Raw genomic sequence first — 27144 nt, 5'->3', positions numbered from 1 at the left:
AATGTGCAGGATCGATAAATGGTAAATGACTGAACTGGGCGCTAAACATAAAAGATAATTGGTAATTACAAAAATAATAAAAAAAAAATAAAATTATACAATCTTTACTCATAAATTACATCGTATGCTTATTGCGAATAACTTTGTAAAACTAAAGTAGACCGATTTGTTTGATACAAAATAAAATAGCTCGGAAAATATAAATCAGGATTTAAAATTATAGGCTTAATTCTGGTGTGTTTTGGCTTTGGAGTTTAGTGGTTATTATATTAAAAACTGGTTCTATTGCGAAAAAACTTGACTTGTTAATCTGTCAATGTTAATGAAATTAAGAAATATTTAAGCAGAGGGTTTGTAATTTCTGTTTCCTCATTTTTTTCCAATTATATTATATACTTTTCGTTTGAACAACTTATTTATTTTACTTGACTACAAAAAAACGTATCTGCTTAGTTGGTTTTTGCCAGTGGCTAAAGAAGATATAAGCAGATTATAAACATTAAAGCAAAACAAAATATTTTCATTTTCAACAAAAAATGTTTTAACAAAAATGAAGTATTTTCTGTCTTCTCGAATTTTTCTTTTGATTGAGGTTAATATAGGTTTTTTCTCTTAAGCTTATAATTGTTGTTTAATCAATGGCTGTTCAATTTGAAATATGTAAATGTTTTTTAAAGTGGAAAAAATTTACAAACTGAAATTAAATGTTTCTTGTTTTGTCTTATTTTAGCTTTAAGTGAAAATTTCCGCTTATTGGAAAAAACAAAAAGGGGTCACAGAGTACAAATTATGTTTGCTTCTTCTGAAATGTAGCACTGGTTTGGGTAAATTTTCCCCATGAATTGGAAACCGTGTACTTTTTGTGTTTTTTAAGTTTGAGTTAAAGTGAAATTTAAATGGCAGTTTCAAAACTGAATTCTGGCCTGTATACAAATCAAACAAATCGCTCCACGACACACTCACTCCACTGGCAGTCGCGCACACACTCACTCGCTCTTAAACAACTATAAATATGGAGGGATCGCGGGACAGTGATCCCCGTCTAGATCTAGGCGCACTCCTCCACATAGGTGGCCGGGAAGATGCCGATGTGGTTGCGCAGGGCGCCCAGCCACCAGCCGTCGTCCTGCTTGGCATGTACCTCGATAATGTCGCCGGGACTCAGTTCCAGCTCGTCGTAGAGCTTCGGGGTGTAGCTATATAGCGCCTTGCAGCGTCCCAATATCGGACCGGATCCGTCCTTCTGGCTCTTTTGCAGATCCTGCGCATTCTGGTAGAAATGCTGCGTCTGCATTTGGTGCTTGTTGATCGGGTTGGAATTTGGCTGGGTCTTCTCCGGCTCCTCGTCCTCGTCCTGCGAACTGAACTCATCGAAATCGGAGTCCTGCTGATTGGAGCCGCCATCCGCCTGGCCGCGATCGCTGTGATGAGTATGGTGATTGTGATGATGGCCATCCTGGAGATTGGCCAGAGTTTTGGACTTTACGGACGCGGCCACCGCGGCATTCGTCGTCGAGATTATCTTTGGTTGGCTGGTAAAATTGGTCTCGATGTTGCTCTTGCTCCGGTTGAATTGCTTCACCACCGAACTGATGTCCGTGCAGGAGCCGTTGCTATTGTTGCTGTTATTGCTGTTATTGCTGTTGCTGCTGCTGTGCAGGTGGGAGCAGTTCTCATCGGGGAGCTCATCCTCGTGGTTAGTGGTTATATCAGTGACTTCGTGCGCCAGCATACTTGTCGATTGCTGCGTCTGCGACTTGTCGTTATTCTTCAGCCAGTTGGGCACCTTCAGGATGCTCTGCTGCAATCCGGTGCGGTCACGGGTGATCTGCGGATTCCAATAGATAGAAATTGTATTGCATGGAAAACTTTGTTACAGAGCTACAAATGCCAAATATAATTTAACACTGATTTAACTGATTAATACCAAAATTAAATCTTTGTATCAAAACAAAAAAAAAAAATGTTATGAATTTCTAGACATTTCAAAATACTGGTTTGATGTCAAACGTTATCCCACCTGAATGTGCTGGGCCAGTGGGTGAGTGGTCCTGGGCTTGTGGTCCAGCTCCAAAAGGGCAGAGTGCAGCTTAAGGCGGGCGCCCTCCAAATAGGTCAGCATGGAGCGGATCTGCAAAGGAGCTTGTTTAATAGAGTCTACTATAATGTGTGATTTAATGGGAAACCCACGTGGTAGAGTTTATCGGTGATGTTCTGGTGCTCCTGATGGTTCAGCGACTGCGACAGGCCCCTTAATCCGTCGCGGGATCGTCGCTCCCGCTCCAGGTCCGTTTTGACCAGCTGGAGCAGTTTGATCAGGGCGTGCTTGCGTCGCTCCCGGTTCATGGCCAGCGTGGTGTGTTCGCAGTAAAAGTCCGGGAGCAACTGTTCGCTCGGTCCCTCCGAGTTCCGGCGGATGTGGCGCACCACCTGCATGTCCTTGGCCACATTGCAGGCCTCCAGTTGAGGCTGCAGCCGGGTGCTCAGCCCGCCGAGAATGGGGTTCATATCGGAGATGAGACGCGCGTACTGCTGGGCAAAGTTGTGCATGTTGCCCAGACGCTGTTGCTCGCTGCTCTGCAACTGGGCGCTTCCCCGGAGCACGGCCATCTCCCAGTCTACTCGGGCTCGCTCCGCCCGGACGCACAGGGTATAGTATTCCACGTCTGCCCGCTTCACCGCCTCCTCGGCCTTCTTGCGCTTATTGTCCAGCTTCACGCAATCCTTCTCCGCCGACTTGAGCTCCTTCTCGGCTGCCTGCTTGTTGGGACCCTGGTGCAGCAGGGCAATTGACGGCGACTTCTGGATGCGCACGTCCAGCATCGCGTCCTGTAGCTTCTCGTTCTCGCGGGCCGCTGTGTGGGAGGCCTTCTTCGCCTTCGCCTCGCTGGCTCGCCACTCGCCCAGGACTCGCGCCGCCTTGTCCACGTTGCTCTCCACCTAAGGGATATTTTGGATAGCATTAGATTGGTCTTGGACTCCGCAAACTAAGTGTTTTAAAGTTTATAATATATATTATACTTTGATCTCGTTAATATAATAAAAATATAAATAAATATAATATATATATAAATATACATTATATAAACTCTAAGTCCATACACATTGTTTAGGCTTTGCTTTGTGCTTAATGTTGCTGTTCAATGCATGTTCAATTTTATTAGGATTTTACTATTTTCTTAATTTAATAATTTATCTAGTAAAAATTAAGTTAAAATTAGTTTTTCGTCAAAAAAGATCGTTGGCAAGTACTCACCGCCTTCCGAGCCTTGTGGTGTCCTTCCACGACGGTTTTCAGGGGCTTGACCAGCTCATCCGTGAGCGAGGCCGCCAACTGACGATGGATGTCGCTGCGGCTCTCCATCTCCGTAGCCACTCCACGCCAGGCGTCGGCCACGCTCCCGGGGATTTCCCTGCCGGCCTTGTTTAGCTTGTTGGCCAGCTTCGACAGTGACTTGGAGTAGATCAGTTCCGAGTCGGCTCTGAAATTATAAACAAAGGTCATTTAATAAATAATTTAAAGATGAATGTTTAACCCAAAATCTAAAACTATTTGATTATTTTCAGTCTTATTTAAAATTGTTTATTTATTTATTTTTACTTTATCTTTTTCAATTGTTATTTAAAATTCGAAAAAATTTTGGTTGCCTTTTAAATTACATTTGGCGGAGTTCAAATTTGTAAATAAAATGTTTGTATTTTGACAACTGTTTTAAATATTTTGATTTTAAGACAAATTATAGAAAAGAGTTTAAACAAGGTACTAGCTTACAAAAAAAAACTTATTTTTTATGCGCACAATTGCTTTAACATTTTCATAACTAACTCACCTCTCCTGCAGGACAAATATAAGCTCCTTGCTAAAGTCGCCGCCCTGTTTGACATATCGCCGTAGTTCCTCGAAGCCGTTCTGTCCCTGTTTTTTGATAGCAAAAATATGGTTTAGCTAAAAGAATTTTACCTAAATGAGCCCACCCGTTTATCAACCCCAGACCAACAACAACTACATGGATCTGTACCTCATCCTTGAACCGCTTGGCATGCGGCGACAGATCCTCCTCGCTGTTCCGATGCGACATGGACGACTCCATTTCGGTGCGTTCGGTGACATCCTCGCAGCTTTCGGTCATTTCGCGGCGACTCCGTTCCGGCGACATCGACGTGCGACTGGCATCCGCCGTGGACTGGTTGAGATTGCTCCGTGATTGGGCCAGACGCTTCAGCGGTGTCTGCTGACGCACTGCCTCCTTGATCTTGGAGCCCTCCTCGCCCAGCCAGTGCTTCATGCCATGCCAGCCCTTCCGCAGTTTCTCCTTGTTGTGATTGAAGTTGATCAGCGTTTGGTTCTTGTTCTTCAGCAGCGTTATCCTGCGCTCACTGGGTCTCAACTGATCGCGATGCGTGCAGTACTCCAGATCGATTTCCTTGCCAAAATCCTCCGTTTCGTTGATCTGCCGCGACAGCTCCTGCAGTTCGTCAATGGACACAAACAGATTCTGGGCATTCAGGCTCTGATAGCTTACTGATTTCAGGTCAAAGTCGTATTCGCCATTGCTGCTGCAGGCCAAACTGTGGCGGGAGCTCTGCTGCGAATTGCCATTTAGCTGAAACGAGTCCAGGCTCTTAAAGTGCGGCTGTTGGGCCAAGAAGCCACCATTTGGTATGGGTGAGCGTTCCAGGGAGGGGAGGTTTACCACTGGCCGATTTTCCTTGTTATCACTGGCCGCCAGACTGAGTTCGCTGGCCCCATAGAGTTCTGGCAACTCCGGTAGATTCAGATCCAATACGAGTTTTGCCGGAGCCGTAACATTCATGTCCAGTGCCATGGAATTGGATTTGTGCAGGTAGACCTTTAGTTCGGTGCGATGCAGGTTCTGAACGGACTGGGATTGCTGACGACCAATTCGAGGTCGTCTAACGGGACGTTCTATGGCAGTGGGTTCTGGGGTTTTTGGTGGTATTACTTTCTGGGAAACCATCTCTTCTAGCTCCTTTTCCTCCACCTGGAAAACCACCTCTTCTAGCTCCTTTTCCTCCACCTGGAAAACTATCTCTTCTAGCTCCTTTTCCTCCACCTGATGTTTGGGTGTCTCAAAATGATCTGGCTCCTCGATATCTTGTAGATCTTTTTTCTCCTCCTGCTGTGGTTCGTTATGGTCCTGATCCTTGTTTTTTAAGGTGAGCAGATCCTCCTCCTTCTCCAATTCTTGCGGAGTGCTCCTGGCGTCCACAAACTCATCTTCATCCGAACTTCTCGGAGTCAAGGTCCTCACAATATTGGAGTTCTGGGCAATGCCACCGCCAATCTGTTTGAGTCTAGCCTCGGTGACATCAAAACGATCCGTATCCAGGGTGGTGGTGGATATCAAAATCGGAGCTCCTATCTCCAGGCGATGATCATCCGAGTGACTGCCGGTCATGTCATAGCTGCCGGTGTGAAGCTTACTGGGCGAAACTGAATTTTCGGCTGCGTTATTCACCGGATTTAGATTCATACTGCTAAGATGACGACGTCCCAGTTTATTTCCCAGCACCGAATATCGTTTGATCCTGCCCAGAAATCCTTTGGCTCCGCCACTGTGATTATTATTTCCGACATTGTTGTTATTATTGGTATTATCCGCTGGGGGTAAATCGGCGATGGCGGTATTATCTTTGCCGCCCAGCTTGAATTTATGCACCCGCAGGTGGTTCATCGTTGACGGCTGTTCGATTTTTGACACAGAAACATTACAAATTCCGACACTTGCACTCTCGTTCGCGTTTGTGTGCGTGAGTGCGTGTGTCTGCGAGAGAGAGACAGAGAAAGGAGAAAATAGAAACAACAAAAACCACAACAACAAAAACGCAGCATGGAAAAAGGAAAGGTGAAAAAGGGGAGCGCAAATGAGCTTCTTCTAACAAATAGAGAGCGAGGGTCGACCTGGATGTGACGCTTGTCCATGGGAAAGTTTTTGTTCCTTTTGATTGGAATGCTCCTACTTTCTGATAAGAAATACGTACATATCTTAAATACAGTTAAACAACTTTTCACGAATTGCGATTAATTAACTAATAAAACTTAAAACAGTAATAATAACTGAAATTTTCATTGAATGTCATTAGCTTCTTATTTAGCCTAAATGTTTTTAAATTAAATCTAATAGCTACCTTGTAGTTAAATAAATAGTTGATTAAAGTACTGTAAATTTTTCTTAGAAGAAATGTCATGTAACGTAAAGAATGTAAAAGCCATTAACTCCCTAATTTAGTTCATATGGGAATTGGAAACCATGGCCTAAGGCAACCTAAATTCCACTGGCGGCCTATTCTTAATAACCATTTAATCTTAGAAACCAAACCAGTATCCCCCATAATACCCTGTAGTAACTTAAGCAGGCAATGTTCACCTACATAAAGCACGAAGATAACATAAACACACAGAACAGAAAGGAAACGGTGGAGAAGGAAAAGGAAAAAGAGGAGTGAAAGGAGGAGGTAGAGGAAAGGGTAAATGACTTAAGAAAGGTGTGATGAATCAGGTGGGGATAAAGAGAAGGGACCCTTTCTCACCTTCTGGTGACCCCCAGACCCTCCTATCTCTTCCCCTTTTCCTATTCCTCTCTCCCTAGAATTCCCTTCCTCTTTGCTCCACTTTTCGATGCAGGTAGAGATTACAAAACGTTTTGGAATCAATGGGGGGCGAGAGAGGGCATACAAAGTATGGTAGTAAAATAGAAAAGGGGGCAGTGGTTGCTCTAAGGAAAAAGAAAGAAGAAGAGGCGGACGCACAAATCGCTGCGTTGGCCACTGGAACAAATATTCGCCGCCTGTGGCGCCCCCTTCGACTCCGACGCCTGCCTCCTTTTCTGTTTTCTGCTTTGTGTCTGCCGATCAAGTGTGGCCACACAGCAGCGCTCAAATTAATAGCACTGCCAGTTACTTATATTAATATATGTATGTACACATATTTTGTCGATTTTTAGTATACAGTGCACACTGAATATCAATAAACACTAAACTAAAAAAAATTATATTGTATTTTTGCACTACATATATAATTAATTATAAAGTTAATTTATTATTTTAATTGTATTTTTATTATACTAAAGTTAAACTGTTTCAAAATTATAGTCTAATAATTTTAAGAATAAATTGCTTTTAAATATAGGATTCTAATAAAATATGTGTAAACATACATTTTTATTTTACACTGCTCTTTGTTATCTAGTTCAAAAACAAAAACCTTGAGCTACTTTTAACTATTCAACATTAATATCTTTAACGATTAAAATTTCAAAATAAAATAAATTTTAAAAAATGTTTAAAATAATAATAGAAATAAAATTTCTAGCAATAACATTTCACTAAAAACCTTTAGCGCATTTTGTACCGGTACTATGAAATTTGTTTGATCTATTCGTTCCGTTGCTCATTGCCTTCTTCTTCTCTATTCCGTGTTGGTAATTATATAAATCATTTATTTATGAACTATTTACTTTTGAGTTAAGTCAGATAATGGTTATTCTCAACGATTTCTTTCCCCTTCACCGACCTTTTCTCATTTCGTTTACTCCGCATGAATGAAATGCAAATTGTTTTCATTATTCCCTCGGCAGATCGTATTTTCTAATTACAAATGAGCATACATATGTACACACATGTAACTCGGGTGAACTCCGATTTCTGTTGTTGTAATTGCATCGCAAAGTGGAGCAATATGTGGGAGTGAAAGAGAAGAGGGAGGGGTGGGGAGGAGAGGAGAGTAAAGAACTGGGGACAGGCGACGATAATTAAGCCCCAGTTTTTGTTAAAACTGTACCGTGATGTAAGCTTCGTGCTAAGTTGCTACTACTAATGCACATATTCCACAGTGGGGACTCTCAAACTACATATGTATGTATGTACATACATGCATTAACTTTTTAGTCAGCAATATTAGGTAGACAAAATGTTTTTTCTTTTTATAAACTATAATTTTCAAACATATGTACTTTTAATGTTTTTGTTCGAAGCCATTGATATCTGTTTCAAACGTTAGTTTAATTAAAAAAAATCCTTCCAAAAAATTATATGGATTTATAATATTATTGTTTAATTAGTTATGATATGAAATTTAACCATTATTGAATATGGAGTACGTCTAACGAAAAAAAGGAGTTTAGTTCTCGAAATTTTGTAATATCGGCACTCGCGTAAAGCACAGCCAAATTTAGTCGTTCCAAAATTTATACAGCTAATTATACCAAGTGAAAACCAATTTCCGAAATCTTTGCCAATAGTTAAATATTTCTTGCCTCCTTTTTTTTGAATCTCCACTTCAACATTTTCCACCGAAAAATTCTTCGAGAAACACAATAGCACTGTTCTCGTACTTAAGTAGATATCTAGGTTGCCTTTGTCACACTACTTGCGATGCAAATGCCGACGTGCGAAACCGTAGTAAGTAAAACCATTCAATTACATTTTGCACTTGTTTGTTGTTGCTGCTAATAGCATTTGCATCGAAGGAGAAGCAGAGCGACCAAAGAAGATGCAAAAATACGGGATTAATAAGCGACAGAGGGAGCAAGAGGGGTTAATCGCTCCGTCTGCGATATGTCACGTTTTGCGGAGGCAAGTGGAGTGCAATAAAGTGGAGTGTGTGACAAGTCAAAAGACAATTCAACTAATGAGCGAGCTTAGCTGAAAAGCCGCTCAAGCAGTCAAGGAAGCAGTGAGCAAATTGAGTCTACGAAAAGGTGTATTGCAAGAAGTTTTTTTTCTAACAAAAATACATTAATAAATCCTGCTGTTAAAAGAATATTTTTTAGTACTCGTTGTACCTAAAGTTCATATGAAATATGTATGTTTGTGTGTGCAGGAAATGCGATTTTGTAATTATATACAAGTATGTACATATAAAATGTAGTTTTATTTCCAATTTGAAAACCCTTATCCTGATTTAAAAATATTTTTTCCAAGTGCAAAAGGTGTACTATCAAAAAGAGGTGAGGCAAACAGAGAAGAACCTGCAATTATGGGAAGCCTTCTGCCAACTTCGCGTCCAAGTTTAAAAGTCAAATAACATAAATTATGGTCAGACGGATCATATGGGGGCAAGACCTACAAAGATAAACAGTGAAGTTGTGGATAGGAGGGGTGGGGGGATGAGTCCGCCCGTGGGCCTCAGGACTCTATAAATAGAGTTGCCAACTGCGGCAATTGCAGCCACCGACAATTGCGGGTCCCTTTGCTGGCTCCCTTCCTTTATGGCAATTTATGATTAATAAAGGAATTAATCGCACAAATGCCAGCGAGTGGCCATAATTGGTGGCACCGACTCCTGTAAGAAGCGATGGATCACAGTCAAGGTCATCGCAAGATCGTTGCGGGGAGGTCTATCCGAAGAAACCCTCTTAGCGCTTATACCATACTAAGTTTGCCCGATTTATTCAACTGCCTCCTTTGGCTCATTTCTACTTTTAATTTCACTTCCGAGCTGCGACTTTTCTTCGATATTTACGACGATCGACTGATTTATAGCTCAGTCCTGTTTCAGTTTTTATATCAATTAGAAGTTAAGTCGGAAAGTGCATAGAAAAAAATTACTACCAATCACACTATAATTAAATAATTTGAAAGGAAACGGTAATTAGAAATAAATTATTTATTGGTTTTATGTTGGTTGCCAGGAAATAATTATTCAAATAACAAATACATTTTAGCTTATGGAGATATATGTTTTCCTATTCATTTTGGACTCATATATAAACAATCATTTTAAAATGGAATTTTGACTTTAAATGCTAGCAAAATTGTGGGTATCTTTATTTGGAATTAATCGACTTTTTAGCCTTTTGATTATATTAATTAATTAAATATTTTTTAAACGCAAATAATTTTCTTTTAGTGAGCTATTTAACCTCCCCTGAAAACTCTATATATGCACCTCTTAATGCCTGGCATTAAACTACGGCTGTCGTCGCATTGTATATAGAAATTGATTCCCATAAACAAAAAGTGCGAAAGTCTAGCAAACACCTGGATATAGTAAGCCATTCATGGGATTGGGTTTTCCATTAAAAAGTGCCCGTTGCTGAAGTGCAGATACCTTGAATCGAACTGATCCTGCATTGTTTTTTTATATGGAGTGTGGTTGCGTTGGAAGATGATGATTCGCGTTGTTATGCGACTATTTACTTGACATTAATCTCGTTTCAGCGCTGGATCTGGCAGTAGTTTATGAGGCGCATTTATCTCATTAAATGTCTAGAACAATAAACAAAGCCCAAAACTTGTTGCTGCCAAAAAAAACCAAAACAAGTGGTGCAAAAAACTGAAAAGATTTTCCTGCCCTTTACACTTTGCCTCGTGTGCCATCGGTTGATCTTTCGATCTCTCTACGTCAGCCAAAAATATAGAACGAAAATAAGGTAGAGCAGAGCTAAATACGAACAAAATGGACAAACCAAAAAACCTTATAGACAGTGTCTGTATGTCGACGCTTTCTGTTTCACTTACGCAAATATTTTCACAACTTATCGCGAGATGTTGCGCCAAATGCGCAAGGTCTGAGACCCGAATGCAAAAATAATTCTCTTAATGAGGCATTCAATGGCGAGCCACTCTGTTTGCCTTTCCCCGCATTTCTCAAATACCATTCAAATGGTTAAGACGTTGTTTTTTATGTTCAAATGGGTTCGTCTTCAATCTCTAATCCGATCCGACCACCAGACGCGGGTAGGTCACGTTCGCTGAGGTGTCAAGACGAGATACAGGTAGATACAGGTGCAGATAGCTGCTTGATAAACGGCTTACGATGAACGATAAGGAAGCTGGCGAAAATTCCCTTATCGTGGGCTAATATTTGAAGAGAAACGGCTATGTAATCGCCAAATGCGAACTGGTGGTTATATAAATTTACCCAGAACCTGGAATAACTAATGATATAACAATACCATCTAAGCTTTGACCAAGAAGAACGTGTTGTCACACATATTAGAATATCAGTATTTGCTAGATTTTAGGAAGTAGGTACTTTACCTCTCATGTATGTACATATCTGATTAAAATTCAAAATTTAAATATGTTACCAGGTACAAATTATATTCCTTTAATTTTAGGCATTTGTGCCACTCGTTAAAAGAACAAAGGTCATCCCAATGTTATTTAATTAAGAGTGCTATGTTGTTAGAGTTATGTTGTTTCTTCTTTACAATTTTTAACCAATTTAAAAACTACTTAACTTGATTTTAAACTGGCTTGTCATTAAGTTAATTGAAAAACACTCATTTAAGTTAGAACTTCACTGCAAGAAGTTCTTGCTCATGCAAGTGATTCTGTTTTTCTTCGAGGCTGCTGCACTCGGTTCATGTGGGTGTCAGGGGTTAACGCAATTAACCCGTTTCGCGGTGCCGCCTCAATCAATTTTTGTTAAATGTCATTGACATGCCGAGCATGCAATGTGCTGCAGCAGGCAGCAAATGATTGGGACGCAAAGTTGAAGAGCTTTTATTTAGTTTTTTTTTTTATATGTATGTATTTTATATTTTTTTTTCACCTCAATTCTTCTGCCGAATGCCGTTAGGCAGAGGGGTGCTGGCCATCTTGCTTGCTCATTCGCTTTGAGTGCCTGTCAATCTTGTTAGAAATGCGTTTGTTCTTTAAAAAGGGCGAGAAGAAGGGGCTCCGAAGACCAGGAGACTACGCAGAAGACCCAGAAGATACGGCAGAAGAGGCGGCTGAAAAGCGGCTGCATTTATTTTTATTCGACATTCGGTCATTTTGGGCTTATGCTTTGTTTTTTGTCATTGTGTTTGTCTTCAGAGTCCGTTGAATATGGTGCCTGTGCCTAATTAACTATCGAACAACAGTCCGGATTCGATATGCCGAAATGTTCAAAGTATGTATGTAACTTCAGGGCTTTACAAAATTATGTGATTAATACGTCCCCAATTATTAAATTCCAAAATTTCAAGAATCAAATACTATATTCACGATAAAAACGCCACAAAAGCCACTTAGATAATATAGAAAATCTATTATTATAACTCCTGATTTTAATACTAATTCAAAGAAATAATGCAATGTTCTAGTTACATTTATCCAAGTGATATTGAAAGAGGTGACAGCTAGCGTTGTTGAGGCTTCACTGTGGAACTCTCTATCACCTCCTAACGGTAAATCGTTATTTAACAATAAAGTTCTGCCAAAAGACTCCCAACAATTGCTGGGCCATAAATAATTATGCTAATCGCTGGCTAAACCAAAGAACCGGCCATCAAAAGCGAACATTCGTGTAAAGATCACATAATATCTATAAATACGTACATATATTCCGCAGATATCGGACGGATACATATACATATGCACGTACGGATGCGTAGACATGGTCTTTGGTTTTTATTGTGTTCTATTTGGGAATTGTACAAAAATAATTGGCACATTTTCAAGATGTTTAGACTTTGGTTTTTCGGCCATTTGGGCTTGTGTATGGAATACGTTCGCTGCAAGCGTTTGCCAAGGAAAATTCGCCAGTTTATTGCAGCCGAAGATGAAGATTCTTTTGGCGCATCTGACAGATGCGTTTGCCATTTGTCACGGCGCAAACTTGAGCTCATTTTGGAGGCGGCAACAAGGTCGGCAGATAGCGAAAATTAAAAGAACCCCAAACGACACTATTTGATTTTCTATGAAAAGTACAAGATTCAAGGTGCATTTGTATCTGGCGTACAAAGAAAAAAAGTAAGCTATCAAATCTATATGCCCAGGTAAAAAGATAATTACACTTTTCTACTAATTTTGCTTATGAGTTTTACATATTTGCACTTGGTCTATTAAAATCGAATTAATATCATCAAACGTTTAATAAACGACTTAAGTTTATTAATACTGGAAAATATTCCATTCCTTTTTTTTATGGGGATGCAGAAAATCGTTGCAGGGGGCAGTGACTGTAGCGGTTTCTTCAAAAATGATTGCTTTTATCTAGAGGATTTGGGGAATTGGAGAAGTCACACGAAAACAATTCTCATTCGATTTCAAATCAAATCAATCAAAAACAAAACCCTAATTCACTGCATTATATGATTGTTGTTGTTGTTGATGTTGTTTCTTCGCACGTTTCGCACTCACACACTCGCACACTGAAAAAAAACAATTAGCTAATTTGCGTTGCGGTTATGCAAACAACAATATATATATGTATATATATATTCCTGTGTAAGTACGAACTTGTGCAAAATTTACCGAAAATATATATAAAAATGTAACTATTGAGTGTATTATTGTTATAATATGTCGACGGCGGCAGCGGCGACATTTACAGAAACTCGCGACGTCGGCGTCGGCGACTAAATTTAGAACAGCGGCGGAAAAGCGACGTCGGCGAGGCGACGTCAACAACGCGCAACGGTAGACTGAGCGGTGGAGCGGTAGAGCTCTGCCAGAACGGAACGCCGGCGGAGGCAGCGGTGCAGGCAGCGCGAATCCCAACGCACAGTGGAGCAAGTGAGTGATATGTAGATCACAAAAAACATACCTGTAACAGTTAGTTAGGTGATTCTTCATGAGTCTAGCTTTTATGTGAAAATATTCAAAAATTCCCTTGGCACCATGTTTAACAAGTACAACAAAAAAGAAATACAACAACAATTTTAGCTTAACTTATCCATTGGCCTTAAAGCTTATGCCTTAAAGCATGCCCTTAGCAAACCTGTCTTATGATTGCATTGATGGGAAACTTTAAAATTTACAATACAATTTTTGTTTTAGAACGTACATATTGCACACCGAAAACTACCAAATTAATTGGTGGCACACAGGCTTTTTTTTGGACCATCCTATCGTACCTCGAAAGATGGATGAATTCGCTGCTATTTTAAGAAACTTTTAACATAAGTACTAGTATTTTCCGATGCCTTTTAATTTTAATTTAGGAATACTGCATAAATATTTAATTTTTTTGCCTATAATTCTTTTTATCTATAGGGCTTTCAAGAAATGCCAATGTTCTAATACAAGCAATTTCACTTTTACCCACTGTGCGGAGAGAGAGCGCAGAGAGTGCAGTTGAGAGCGCGCGGCAGAAGACTAAGGTGGAAGGAGACGAGCACTAGCTTGTTGCGCCGACGCAGGAGGGCTGCTGCGCAGTTGCAGCGCAGTCGCTGCCTGGATTCTGCACCTGTTCTGACTAGCCTAGCCGCCTCTCGCTCGCACCCATTGGGCCGCCGCTCCTGCTGCGCTGTTATTGTTTTTGCCTTTTTTGTTATTGTGATTGTTGTTGACAACGCGTAGGCCAAATATTTCGAATGGGATGCAGCGCGGACGTCTCGTCTAGCGTCTCGCGACTTACGGTACTCCATAGCGCAGCATGCAAAGCGGTACGGTACTCGCTGATTGGCCCGCCAATGTACCGTTGCACAGTGGGCCTCAATCGACGTGAGGCATGATTTATTAATTAGGCGGTTAATTGCTAAATGGGTGAAATAAGTGAGACAGCCGGTTAAAGCTGCCCGATCCGCAAACTCATGTCAGCCTTGCATAAATTATGTCTGTAATCAGTTGGTAAAAGTTCCACCGAATTTCACTTTCGGAATTCTCAATATGATAACTTAAAGAATGTTTAATTTAAAGTTGTTTTGTTTACAATGTTTTCTTTTAGTAGTTTGTAAGGTGTTAGATGGTTTGGCAAGTATCCTTTTCTCTTCCCTCATATAACCATATTGGTTAAAATTTTTCCTTGATATTTTATTTATTTTCTTGGATTTCCTTGTTGTAAATTAATGCGTGCCATGTTGTTTTATGTATTGATTCCATTGACTCCACTCAATATCATTATTACATCATTATGTACATATGCAGCAAAGGGGCAATTTTTTTTTTATTTTGCACAGATAGTACCCTGCTACCACTGTGCACCATTGCCGACGTCTGCGGAGTGATACAATAAATTTAAGCAGCTAAATGCACGTGCTGAGTAAAGCGACGCCGTTGACAAGTACCGGTATTATGGATCTTCGGATCGTCGGGTTCCGTTCCCGGTTGCATAACCATAGCGATAGGCATACGCTTGAGATTTATGCAGTTGGGGGACGGACGATGATTATATTCGGAATCGCTCACATGAACGATGCACTTGCCGCTTGACCGACATTCGCGTACGAAAAAAACCCGTACTTCGGGTTTCTTCTCTATTTGAGCGGCGGCTACCTTTTTTTTCGGCGTTTGAAAATTAAAATTAACCAGTGTTGTGACATTTGTGAAACTTACTTGTCATTGTTGTTGTTGGTCTGGGAGATTTTCGCGAGTTGCAGAAAACATATTACCGTTGCAGCGATGCTTACCTGCGGGTGAGAAAGATATAGAACATAGTTTATACATAAATTAGTCGGAGGCTTAGTTGGGCTGAGGTTAATGAGCGACTGAAGTTTAATGGAGTAACCAACACCGATTCATAATTAATTAATTCGAGAATTTAGCCTAACACCACAAAAGCAGAAGCCGGCAGTTTTCCATGTTTTCTTTGAATATGTAATAAAAAGCTTTTCAAGTTGTTTATCTAGTGCCAGCACCAAAGTGAAGTTAAGCTGCAAACCTCAGTCAGGTTTTACACCTGCGTGGATCAGCCAAGTTTCACACCTGACTTTAAAAATGATTTAATACTTTGATATTAAGTAACTTAGATTAGGCGGCTCTGTATTGCATTTACAATTGGGAACGATATTTATAATCTAGCTTGCTAGCGAAATGACTAATAAATTAATATACATTTTAAATTATTTTAGGACAATAATTATAATATTGCATAATATAATTATTTAAGTTCAATAGTAGTTTAATTTTAATATTAAGTAATCAAAGCTATGCTTTTTATATTCTTTTTAACTATTTAGGTCTTTTTACATTGAACTAAAAATGTATATTTTAGCTTAACTTTGTTCTATGCTACTAATTGGTCTAAGAAATATAGTTGTTCTAAATAGTTCAATGATGATTAATTGCCTTTTTTAATAACTTAATACGAATCACTCTGAACTAATTTCATTTAAGGGTTTTGTAAGTTTTTTTCGTTTGAAAATATAAGATTGGTCATCAATTTCTCGTAGAAGTTCTTATTGTTTCTCAAGAGTTTTTAGCTTCTATTTTAACTCGGCTTACTTTGTTTTGTTTGCCCAGTACTTGTTACTTGTGGCTCGTCTATATAATTTGTATTTGCGAACAACTTGCACTTGGCTGCTAAATGCCGTCGTCCAAACGGGTTTAACAATCGCAGTCAATTCACACCGAAAAGTGGGGGATTTAATGGGGGTGGTACAGTGAAGGGCAGGCACGTAATAAATTTAATTTCGATGGCAGTTCTCGATTGTCTTGCTAAACAAATGAGTGTAAAACGCAATCCGATGGGCTGATGTCACCGATCCGAAGATGGGATCTGTTTAGTTCGGAATTCGGTATTCGGTATTCGGTATTCAATTGGATGTGGGATGCAGTATGCAATATGCAATGGAACCGGATGCAGATGGATCTTGGAGAGCTGGAGAACTGGATCTGAGTTCTGGGTTCGATCCTCTTACCTGTGCATTACCCATTAGCGCATTGACTTCGGTCGCTGGTTCAGGATGGATCGGTATAACCTCATCCACATTCGCATAAATCGGATCCTGATCCTGGCTCAGGCTCTGTCTGAGTTCCCTCTTCTTGTCCTGTTTTTTCTTTCCGTTTCCGTTTCTGTTTCCGTTTCCGGCCTGATTTTCCTCCAGTTTCTGCTGTTTCTTCAGGTGGCCATTCAGATTAATGGCCGACTTGGATTTTTGTTTGGCATAACGAGCCGAGCTTCGCAGGCTCTTCAAAACGCCATAGGATCGCGCATTGGCAAGCTTTTCTCCAGAGAAAGAGATTTGGAGAAATAGAGAAAAAGAGAAAGAGAGAGAAAGCAGGGGGCGTGGCGGGTTGAGGGGCAGGGGTTTTGCAGAGCGGAAAATAGTTATGTTAGGTATACTCGCTAAATAAAATTATAAATACAAAATGGATAAGTACAGTGATGGGCAGCAGCTTGTGGTCAAAACTAGTGGCATTACAAACAACAAAAAAATTAAATTTTAGATATTTCCAAAAACAATCAGTCAATTTAAAAAATTAAGCATTTTAAATAGCTGTTTTTGTTCAAACGTTTAGAAGCTTGTGACATTTGACTAATTACTTTGCAAAGTGAGTAAGTGAATAATTTAAATATTTTGTAGTACTTCAAATTCTACTCTTTATCATTGTGTATCAATCTTTATGACTTCCTTGTTTGCAAGTAGCCATAAAAATGTCTAGGCATTTCTATATACAATTCACAAAAATAAGCAAATACACTTGTGAATAATAAACGACAAGGCCAGCAACAGCTTTTACCATTTGATTTTTACATTTTCAATTAATGCTCTTCAGCTAGCTTTCAGCTGTAATTTGCAGTGCCATTAATTCGACCGCAAGTGTAAGCCGCAATTATAAAAAAAGATGGCCCAAGTACCAGGTGCAATGGTGCGGAGTCGGGCGGAGGGGGGGATTTCGGGGATTGGGGGATGGGTTCGCTTTTGGGCCTGTCCACTTTCTATTAACTACGTGACGGCATGCCCATATACGAGCACGAATTGGCCAAGACCAAAAAACTATGGCTTCGCCAACTTCCGGCAGAAAAGGCGGAGGGAAAAGCGTCCGAGCGGCGAGTTGGCCAAGACTGAAAAACAAGTGCCAACTGGAGGATGATTCAAGGCGCGTTAATGCATCAGCCAAGTAGGGTCTATATATAGCCACATGACCGAAGTCAATGTCTGTAGATAAAACCATTGAACTAAGTAGCAGGTAATGACAGCAAATAAATGTTGCACTGGGGGAAAAGGCGTCGAAGTTTCGCTATCTGGCAATCGAATCTTATGGTGGCATTAGTGCTAATTGATAAGATATTCAATTCATTAACATGGAACCATGTACTTTTAATTTTATGCGTTGCTTAACAATATGTTCACCAAATTTTAAAGGCTTTTGGCTATAAAAACACAATAACAAAATATGTTATTTTTAACTGTGGTGTTTATTAAACATTTAAAAATTCTCTTTTATTATCATTAAAATAAAGAATGTAAAACATTTAAATCTGATAATTTTAAAACATAAAATCCAAATTGTACTTTATAAAATGATCTCATAGATTTTCTATTTGTTTTGCTATTAGACAAATATATATCAGCATTTTTACATCAGAAATTGTAGTACGTTTTTTTGTTGATTTCCAAACTAGAACATCGATTTGTTAAAGTGCAAGTACTGCGCACTTGCGGTTGGCATTGCGTTGCAAGTTTTCAATCTCACAAGCAAATCACCGACAATTGCTACACCGGCATTGCGCATACGCCCCGTTCGCCGCACACATAGATGAGTGCTCACAAGCACGAAGTGGGCCATACGCCACAAATTGTAAAACAGAAAAGCAGAAAAACAGAAATAAAAACTTGATTCTCGACGATTGCCGAAAGAAAGTTCACATGTTCGCGTAGAACAAGTCTAACCAGTCAAGAGTAACCGAGTGGCAGTGCCAAATAATCGGCAGTTGGCAATTAAGTGCAGGGAACACCCTCGAAAGGTGGCAAAAACTAAATCCCGAATCAGCAAAAACCCTAACGAAGGTAACCCCCCCCCCCCCAAAATAAAACTGGCCCAATGCGGAACCAAGTTCGACGATTTTCAGGCAGGTTGCCACACAAGTTCCCCAGTCCAACAAGTTGGATGAGTCTTGGCCAACCGATCTCGTAAAGAACTGGAACTGGAACTGGAAACTGGCCAAGGTCTTATATTGCGAAAAATGAACCGAGACTCACACAACCGGTGTTAAGTGTTGATTGTGCCAAAGGAGAGTTCTATATTTTGGCTTGCTAGGAAATATGTCTCTTCAAACTGGTCTAGAATCGAGTGTTTATAAAAAATTAGGTGACGTTGGATTTTCGGTGGGTTGAACTTGAACTGGGTTGGGTTTTTATTGGCTAGCTAAATACAATTAACATATAAAGGGGTTCACAGCTTGGCCACAGCAATTTGTTTACTAATTCACACAATTGGCAATCACGAAAAACAAAGAAGATAACAAAATAAGCAGTTATCACTAGGGCTTTAAACATTTTTTTACTTTCAAAGGAGTATTTTAATACATTTTGAATACATATTATTATCACAATATCACTCACATTTCTTTAGGAAAATTAGTGGAAACTAGACCAGAACTCAACGATCTGCCCTCGCTGTGATGCCTTTGAAATTAGCTGAATTCGCGTTTATTTACACGCTCCGCAGCCCATTCACAATGCACATCAATGAAATGCAGCCGAGGTGCAAGGTTGGACCAGGAAACGTCCAAATGAATGCGATTAGACCGCCCAAGCCAATCCCACAATTCCAACTGCCAATTGGGCTTGTGAAAGTCTAGAGCTATGTGGTCCAAAACCGATGGCCTTATCATTATCGAAATTCAGCGAATGCCTCTCAAGTTCAGCGAACTTATCCATGCAGTGGGACAAGGAGAACGACCGATGGCCAATTAAGTCAATTAACAAGCCCGATCATACAAGTGGTAATAAATAATTTCAAAACCGAGTGAGTATATGATCCAAATGACAAAGGAAGTGGTCCGCCAGAAACTCCAGCTTTGTCCAAAAGCTCAACCAAAAGCGTCTTATGATAATAAATTTCTTTGAAAGTGGTATACTCAATACCATACTCAATATGTTAACTCAATACATATTGATTATTATTTTATTATTTATATTATATATATATTTATATTTTCTCATTCTTTTGATCATCTATGTTGTTAAGAAGTAGCCCACACTCGGCTTAATTTTTATAAGTACATACTTTTTTCAAGATCCAAATTATTCAATTGAATTTAATTTCTATTGTTGTAACATAGCCTTGTTGCACTATAACAATTATCCAGCTATTGTTACAATATTTCATTCAATGTTGTAAATTACTGATTCCATATATTGACTGACTTAATAGGCTTACAGCCACATAGTAATTTTAAATACTATAAGCTTGTTGTTTGTCTTCTATTGTAGATTCGCCAGCTGTCCATATTAGTTTCCAAAACATTTATTGATTTAACAAATCTATAATCTATGACTAGCAGCTCTAGTCATACACTTTATTTTGAGTCATCTTCTTAATTTACGTTTAGACCTAATGTCTACTTAACGTATGAAAACAATGTTGATTCATTCATTTCGTTACTTATAGAACCCAATTTCATTTGGTATGGGTTTTTATTTATTTGTTTATTTACGAACAATTCGAACAATTGCGAAGTTGCTTTATCAAAGGCCGTTGGAAGGGCGAAAATCGCCGAGAATCTTATTTGTTCTTTTTACTACCAATTATTTCTTCTAACAATTCCGAAGTTGCTTTATCAGAAGACATTTCGCCACCTTCGGAATGGTTAAAATTGCCGAGCACTTTTGTTAATTTTTTTTTTTTACACCCATGTAGGTCAGTGAGTAAGGCACGACCACGCCCCCTTTGTGAGTCGTTGGACCGATGACAAATGTTTATCGCTAATTTATATTCGTATTCTTCGAGGCATTTCCATTCAGGTGAATTGTTTATCTATCGCTCGCCGACAACAATTATGGGCATTCAACAATACGAAGCTCTGAATGCGGATGAGTGTGTGAATGGTAATGACAGTGTCGGCTTGACTGCGAATATCCAGCGAATTTGTGTGGGTGCTGACTCTTACTGAACTGAAGCAAAAGGTCTCCAGTAAAAACTGGTGAAAATGGGCGAAAAAAATAGGCGGCTCGAATTCACAAATACCCAACGAGGGAGTAAAGGTTGTTTGGTGGGCAAGACCTATATATATAAATACCTTTACTTAGTAGAATGCTTCAAGAATTCATACTTAAATAAAACATGATCTAATCTTTATAATATAGATAGGTTGTCAGCTTGGTTAGTATAATTGTATTGTGCTGCAGTCAGTGGACATTTATCAAATTTGACACACAAATGTGGACTAAAGCTGCAGTCTTTGTAAAACACGGCCAACAATTTTCCATTAAAACTTGTTTTAAGAGCCGTCTTGTGACAGAAATATGATATATGGTTACCAAAACTGAGTTGCAAATTGCTTGTAGCAAATAATTATGATATATGCCTAGTTTCGAACTCAATAAATTTCAAACTCTTCACATTGTAACATAGTTGATTTGTATCGTTTTTTTGATAATACTCATACTCTATTTAACCTATGATTTAAATTCTTAACAGTTATCAAAGCCAAATAATAATCATTGAATCGAGGGTATGACAAAAGCCGAATCGTTTCGAATTCGAGTTGGTGGAGAAAGGGAACGCGTCTCCATTGAGGCATTTGAATACTTTCCAACTGCCGAGAAATGAGAACAGTTCTGCTCGGTCCCCTGGCCATTGTTCGGCGTATCTGAGAGATACACTTGTCGTCGCTGCAGATACGACTTTTGCTAGTGCTGTTGCTGGTGCTCCTAACGAGGCCAGATCGCCTAGGCCAAAGCCAGAGTCTGGGCACGTTTTTGTTACCAATTTCGATGTGTGTTTGTGTGTGTTCTGTTTCGTTTTCTGTTTCTGTTTCTGTTTCTGTATTTTTTCTATTTTTCGATTATTTTTTTCTACGTTTTTTATGCGTTTTTCAGTGCTTTTTAGTTGGGCAGTTTTCTTTGGCTTCTCGCATCGGTCACAGTCTGAGTTGGAAATCAATTGCCGTTAATGCTGGCCCACATTCGAGTGGCCAACAAATGGGTTAGCATTGAACGTGACTTGGCTGGAACCAATGACTTTTCGGCCCGATCTTCACCAAAACAGAATAAAAAAAAAAAAAAACACCCATTTAATTCAAGGTCAGCACCCAACCTTTTGGGCAGGCTTTGGTTTTGTTGACTTAGTTTTCGTGTGCACTCGTTAAAACGGAAAATGCTCCAGTGCCAGTTAAAAAATCTGTACAAATATAATTAAAAATGCAGAGCGGCAAACAAAGGCGAAAAGAGAGCGAAAAGTGATTATTATTTTGAACACTGTTTGCGCTCGCTTCATCATCGTGTCTGCCATCCATCCACCTTTCTGGCCGCATTTCTCAAGTCTTTTTTCCTTCTATTAAATCTGTCATATCACCAACTAGCAGTGCAAACAACAACAACAACAGCATCAACAAACAAAAACAAAACCAAATAAAAAGAAATATATGGTAGCAATAATAACAAGTCGGGGTAATAGCTAATGCCACAGCGATCCATTTTAGCGACTTTCACTGTTTAATTGTCGCGAAATTTCCTTTTTTTTTCGCTAGCAATTTCTGTGTTTGGTCAGCAGTAACAACCCGAAAAAAATATGTATTTCTCTGCATTTGCAAGAAATACTTGGAAATTCGTTTAAAACTGGCCAAGTATCACTCACTTACATAAGCCACAAAGGGTTTTGACATGAAAGCAGAGTAAACATTAAAAAGAAACTTAATTCTAGCTAATTAGATGGCACAGATTGTTATTATTTCAGTTTGCTTCATTAGAGAAGGCTTAAAAAATTGTTTTCACTGATTGAATAACAATTTTTAATATGTTTTCATAGGGTAACATCATATATACCATACTAACTTCCATATAATTTGAGACAAAATACGAAAAGGAAGTCTTAGATTGTTAACTAGCTTATATATAATTTTTTAAAGATCAATCATTTCAATCTCAAGATCTATCCAAATGGCAATATGTTTGGCAATTGGCCACAAACATGAGTTACTTCAAATTTGAAAAGCACAAACAAAAAAACCGAAAATTAAAGACCAAATTGCAGGGGGAAAGTACGTTTTGGTAACGATTTGTGCAACTGGCGGCCAAAATCTAATCATTGCACTGCAATCCGATTAGGTTTTAGCCAGAAATCGTACTTGCTGTACACTTATTCATAATTTGGTAACCAGTTTGCGACCAGCAATCCCACGAAAATCAACGAGGGAAGCAAATCTTTGATCGAAATCTAATCTGCTAGTGGGGAAATGGAGGGTTTTAACGGAAAACAAAGAGCCGATTGTTCCGCAGCAAATTGGGCAGGCATTAAATTGCATATGATCACGGACGGCTCAGATGCTTTTCCTCCTTCGGAAATTTCGGTTTTCCTTCCGCGAAACCTCATTTGAATGAGTGGCTACCCCTTTCTTTTTTTCCCCCCTTTTTATTCACTTTTTTTTTTGTTTTCTTCACCACAGCTGCTGTTTCTTTGGGGTAATTAAAAGTTCATTGTCGTCGACGGCCTCCAACTTGTTTGTGGAAATTATTGTGCAATGTCTGCCCAAAAACAGCCAGCAGACGCAGCAGCTTCCATAAAAAAAAAATAAAAAACCTCCACACGACTTCCCCATCGTTTAAGTCTTTTTTTTATATACTTTTTTTTTTTTTTTGGTTTTTCTTGAAATTTTGCAGAGGCGAGTGATTTTCCCACATGAAAAACGATGACAAAATGTGCAGGAGGCATCGTCGTCGTCATCGTCATCGTCATCGCCGGTGAGTGAAAGTTGCTGATGACCAGCATGGATGTGGCTGTGGATGTGGATGTGGCTTGTTTGGGGGCCATGGCCAATGCCTTCACGACAATCTGCCGTAATTGAACTTGAAGCCAAGACCAGGAAGCAGTTGCCATCCCAGTCTGCAGACTACAGACTACAGACTACAGACTACAGACTCCAAATGCAGCTGCACCTGCGCATCGCGCATCCCAATCTCAGCCAGAAGAAGATAATCGTTGGAGCGACGTCAGTCACGATATTTGCGCAATCGGTTTGGGCCAGGCCAACAACCAGTTCCTCACTTTATTTCACCCCACATCACTTGGTTTTAGTCGTTTTTCGTTTTTTTTTTTTAGCGTTCGGGGCCAGACAAGGGAGCGCCCCAAGAGTGGGAGTCGCAGGCTTATCACAAAAGCCAAAAAAAAAAGCTGGCGCATTTTAATGGATCATAATGCGATTGCAGATACGCAGATAACACAAACACATATACAAACAAAGACGGCAAAAAACAAGGGTTCTTAAAAAAGAAAGTTATATTATGTACTGCAAATTACCTATCGTGCGATTTTAATAACGTGAACTTCTGAAATATGGTGATCTAACAATTCAAATCACTCTTTGATAAACATTTTTGGCCAAACTTCCTTCTTTTGCGAAAAGTTAAACCAAATTGGATTGCTCTAATGACCTAGTCTAACAATCCCCATCACTTATGAAAACATTATTTTCTGGCCAGATTTTGGATTTTTAAAAAGAGGTTACAACAACCATTTTTGCTTTCTTATCAACCATTTTAGAAAGCCATTTTTTGCTCAGTGCAACGATTTCTGTTTGTTTCTCCAGTTTGTTGGCTCTGTGGAAAGAAAGCGATGGCGACCTTCAACTGCAGAACTTGTGGAAAAAAAAATGCGCCCGCGGTGGTGAAATAATGTTTGATCTAGATTGCACGTAGAAATTGACTTGGGAAATTTCTAGGAAAATGTAGGTGTGTTTTTTCTGTCTTTGACACAACTTGAGATTAAGTGCCAGAGGCTTAGCCAATTCTAGGCTTATCATGTCGATAATCTAGGCTTTAAAATGATGAAGTACTTGAAGCAACAATAAACACACTATTTTAAAAATTCAACAACTTGTTTGTGTTCAGTAAGCAAGAAGTAAAGCAATCAAAACTATGTGAAATGTCGTAATTTTTCAATCGCTCTTTTTCCCAATAAAGTTTGAAATATTTCTTAATATAATTTACCGCAGCATTTTTTGCCACAGATTGCGGGAGTTACAGATTAATCGTCGGTGATAAACGGGTTGCACAGCAGGGCCAATCAGGCGAAGCATAAATTTCGCCGATTGACCCGCTTGCCCTGTGTGTTTTAGCATCGCTTAATTTATTCACAAACTGTTCGACTTTCGTTCCCATTAAATATTAAACACTCAACATTAAACAGCCATAGATTAGCGCTGAAATTTGATTAGGTTTAAGTTTGAGTTTCAGTGACCTCGACACCGTTGGAGCGGCGATAAAGCCAAGTTTTCTCGATGCAAGTGGAGCTTCGCTTCGGAAGCTGTCAAAATTCTCGGTCCAAAGTCAATTGCCAGTCGACACAAATGCATGCACTGGGAAAAATGTTTGCCAAGCCCATTTGGTTATAGAACACATATGGGCCAATTCGAAATCGTATATATATGCATTTTGTTCAATATTTATATACTAAAATCGAATTAAAAACTGTTGAGAATTTTTAGAACTACTTAAAAATTATTTATATTATTTAACTAACAATTATTAAAGCAAATTTTTTTTTTATTTTGTAACACATACTCAATATTCACAGTCAAATAACCTTTTTTAAGACTTAAGTTTGGCGAACAGAATAAATTCAAATTATAATAAATAAATTATTATAATAAACTGCTTTGGATGCAGTTCTGAAGTTCTAAAATCTGCAACTGAAAGCAGATCTTAGAATGTCAAATAGCTAAGAAACATTGCCTTAATTGCCAGTGTATTCCCAATCGATGGATCGCACTTGTCAAGCTGCGAAATTTCGAAAATCGGGTCAGGCTGCGAGATGCATGGGGCCAATTGGCCAATCGGGTTACAGATGGCCACACAGGTTAATTAACGATTTGGACCAATTAAGACGACGTCAGAGGTGAAGGAGGAGGAGGGGGGTTTTAAGGGGCAAAGGGGCTGAGGGGCGTGGTGTAGTGGTGCAGTGGATAGGGATAGATTGTGCAAAATAGAGTTAGTTCCAGTGCAGGATAGAGTGCGAGTGTATCTGGTGGATACGTGGTGCGCTGGTTAGTCGGTAATTAGTGCCAATCTCAAGCCAAACCGAACCGAACTGAACTCGATCGCAACTCACCCATGAATTATCGCGGAATTGTGACATATTTCGGCCAGCCGGGGGGAATGGATCGGGGATAATGGTGGCGATGATAATGGAGGATCTATATATGTTTTAGTTTTAAATTCGAAACTAAAGGCATTTACTCGTTTTTCGCGGCACTGTTTACTATTTACTTTCGATTTCTGCTTGCTTTTCCCTCTTGTGTTTGTTTTATTTTCTGTATTGGTTATATTCGCGAATTCAACAGTATTTGCTTTATTTATCTAACCAATTTGTTAGCTAAGCTTGGCACACACAAACACAAATAAACAAACACACACACAAACACACACACAGACATAAACACAAGCACTTGGTAAGCTAAGTCAGCTGAGCGTAACGCATGTGTTTCCAGATACAACGTTTTTTTTTTTTTTTTTTTTTTTTTTGATCTTGTAGTTGTATCCACTACTGACTGTTTTTCGGCTGCTTTCTGAGGCGTAACTGCCAGCACGATTACGTGCGTCAACTGTAACACTCTTGCCAGCAAAAAGGCAAAAGCCAAGAGGCAGATGCACTCGAACTCGCACTCAGATACAGATGCCTTTTGGGCCAGTCATTGGACACTGGATCTGGCCCAGAGCCGCCCAGCGAATTGTTTAAAAAAAAAAAAATGTGTGTGCACAATAAAAAATATAAAACACACACCGATCGGGGGCAATCGTGGTTGGAAAAGCGGTGTGGAAAAGCCGCGCGCGCGATCGTCGCTTTCCTGAAACGCCGAACTAAACGAGTCGAGTCTGCGCCGCCAACTGAATCTGGCTTTTAGCTTTTGACTCCAGTCGACAGTCGCATTCGCAGTGGCAGTCAACAGTCGACGGTAGACGGTAGAGGGTATAGACCGTAGACCGTAGACAGTCGCCGCTCTCCGCGAGCGGTAGCAATAGCGAATTGCAATCGCAACCGCTCCGCCGATGCCGATGCCGACAATACCGCCGATACCGCTTTCTAAACGCTCTCAGCTCATCGTCACACGCTCTCCGCTGTGCGACGGACTTGGGCTTTCCTTTTAGTCGAGCAGCAGTGCCCACAGTGGGCTGTGTCGCATGTTTTTCTTGTTAAAAAAAAAATAAATAAATACAAATTTGGCAGAAAAACAGATGCTTAATATTTACCTCTTGCCATATCCCCAGTGCCTCAACATTAAATATCCCTAAGTTAAGAAAAAACAAGTATTGTTTACGATCAAAAAATTAAAAACGAAGGTTCAGTTAAAATATCTCAGTTAAA

The 27144-nt window shown here is 39.6% G+C and overlaps 1 protein-coding gene across 5 annotated transcripts; it reads right to left on the bottom strand.

The window, feature by feature from the left end:
* Positions 1-88: 88 nt before the first annotated feature.
* LOC108136428 (nostrin) lies at positions 89-26678 on the bottom strand. 5 transcript variants are annotated; one of them, XM_017257568.2, is made up of 8 exons: positions 25891-26678; positions 16536-16838; positions 4020-5705; positions 3831-3916; positions 3257-3482; positions 2191-2940; positions 2021-2131; positions 89-1828 (listed from the first exon to the last, which is right to left on the bottom strand). In XM_017257568.2, the coding sequence occupies exons 1-8, from the start codon at positions 25915-25917 to the stop codon at positions 1049-1051; spliced, it is 3969 nt and encodes a 1322-aa protein (XP_017113057.1). In that variant the 5' UTR covers positions 25918-26678; the 3' UTR covers positions 89-1048. The 5 variants fall into 5 exon arrangements, with proteins under 5 accessions (XP_017113057.1, XP_017113054.1, XP_017113056.1 ...); XM_017257565.2 differs by lacking the exon at positions 4020-5705 and having other exon boundaries at positions 25891-26674; XM_017257567.2 differs by lacking the exon at positions 4020-5705 and having other exon boundaries at positions 26563-26665.
* Between the last annotated feature and the right edge of the window lie 466 nt (positions 26679-27144).

Source organism: Drosophila elegans, unplaced genomic scaffold (assembly GCF_018152505.1).
Source record: "Drosophila elegans isolate 14027-0461.03 unplaced genomic scaffold, ASM1815250v1 contig_149, whole genome shotgun sequence".
Taxonomy (NCBI): Eukaryota; Metazoa; Arthropoda; class Insecta; order Diptera; family Drosophilidae; genus Drosophila; species Drosophila elegans.
This window is presented reverse-complemented; position numbering and strand designations above follow the sequence as displayed.

Coding starts and splice junctions, on each gene's coding strand:
- LOC108136428 (XM_017257568.2), bottom strand. CDS start 25,917: ATGTCACAATTCCGCGATAATTCATGG. Junction 16,839..25,890: donor AATTCCGCGATAATTCATGG/GTGAGTTGCGAT, acceptor TCTGGAGAAAAG/CTTGCCAATGCGCGATCCTA. Junction 2,941..3,256: donor ACCACAAGGCTCGGAAGGCG/GTGAGTACTTGC, acceptor AATATCCCTTAG/GTGGAGAGCAACGTGGACAA.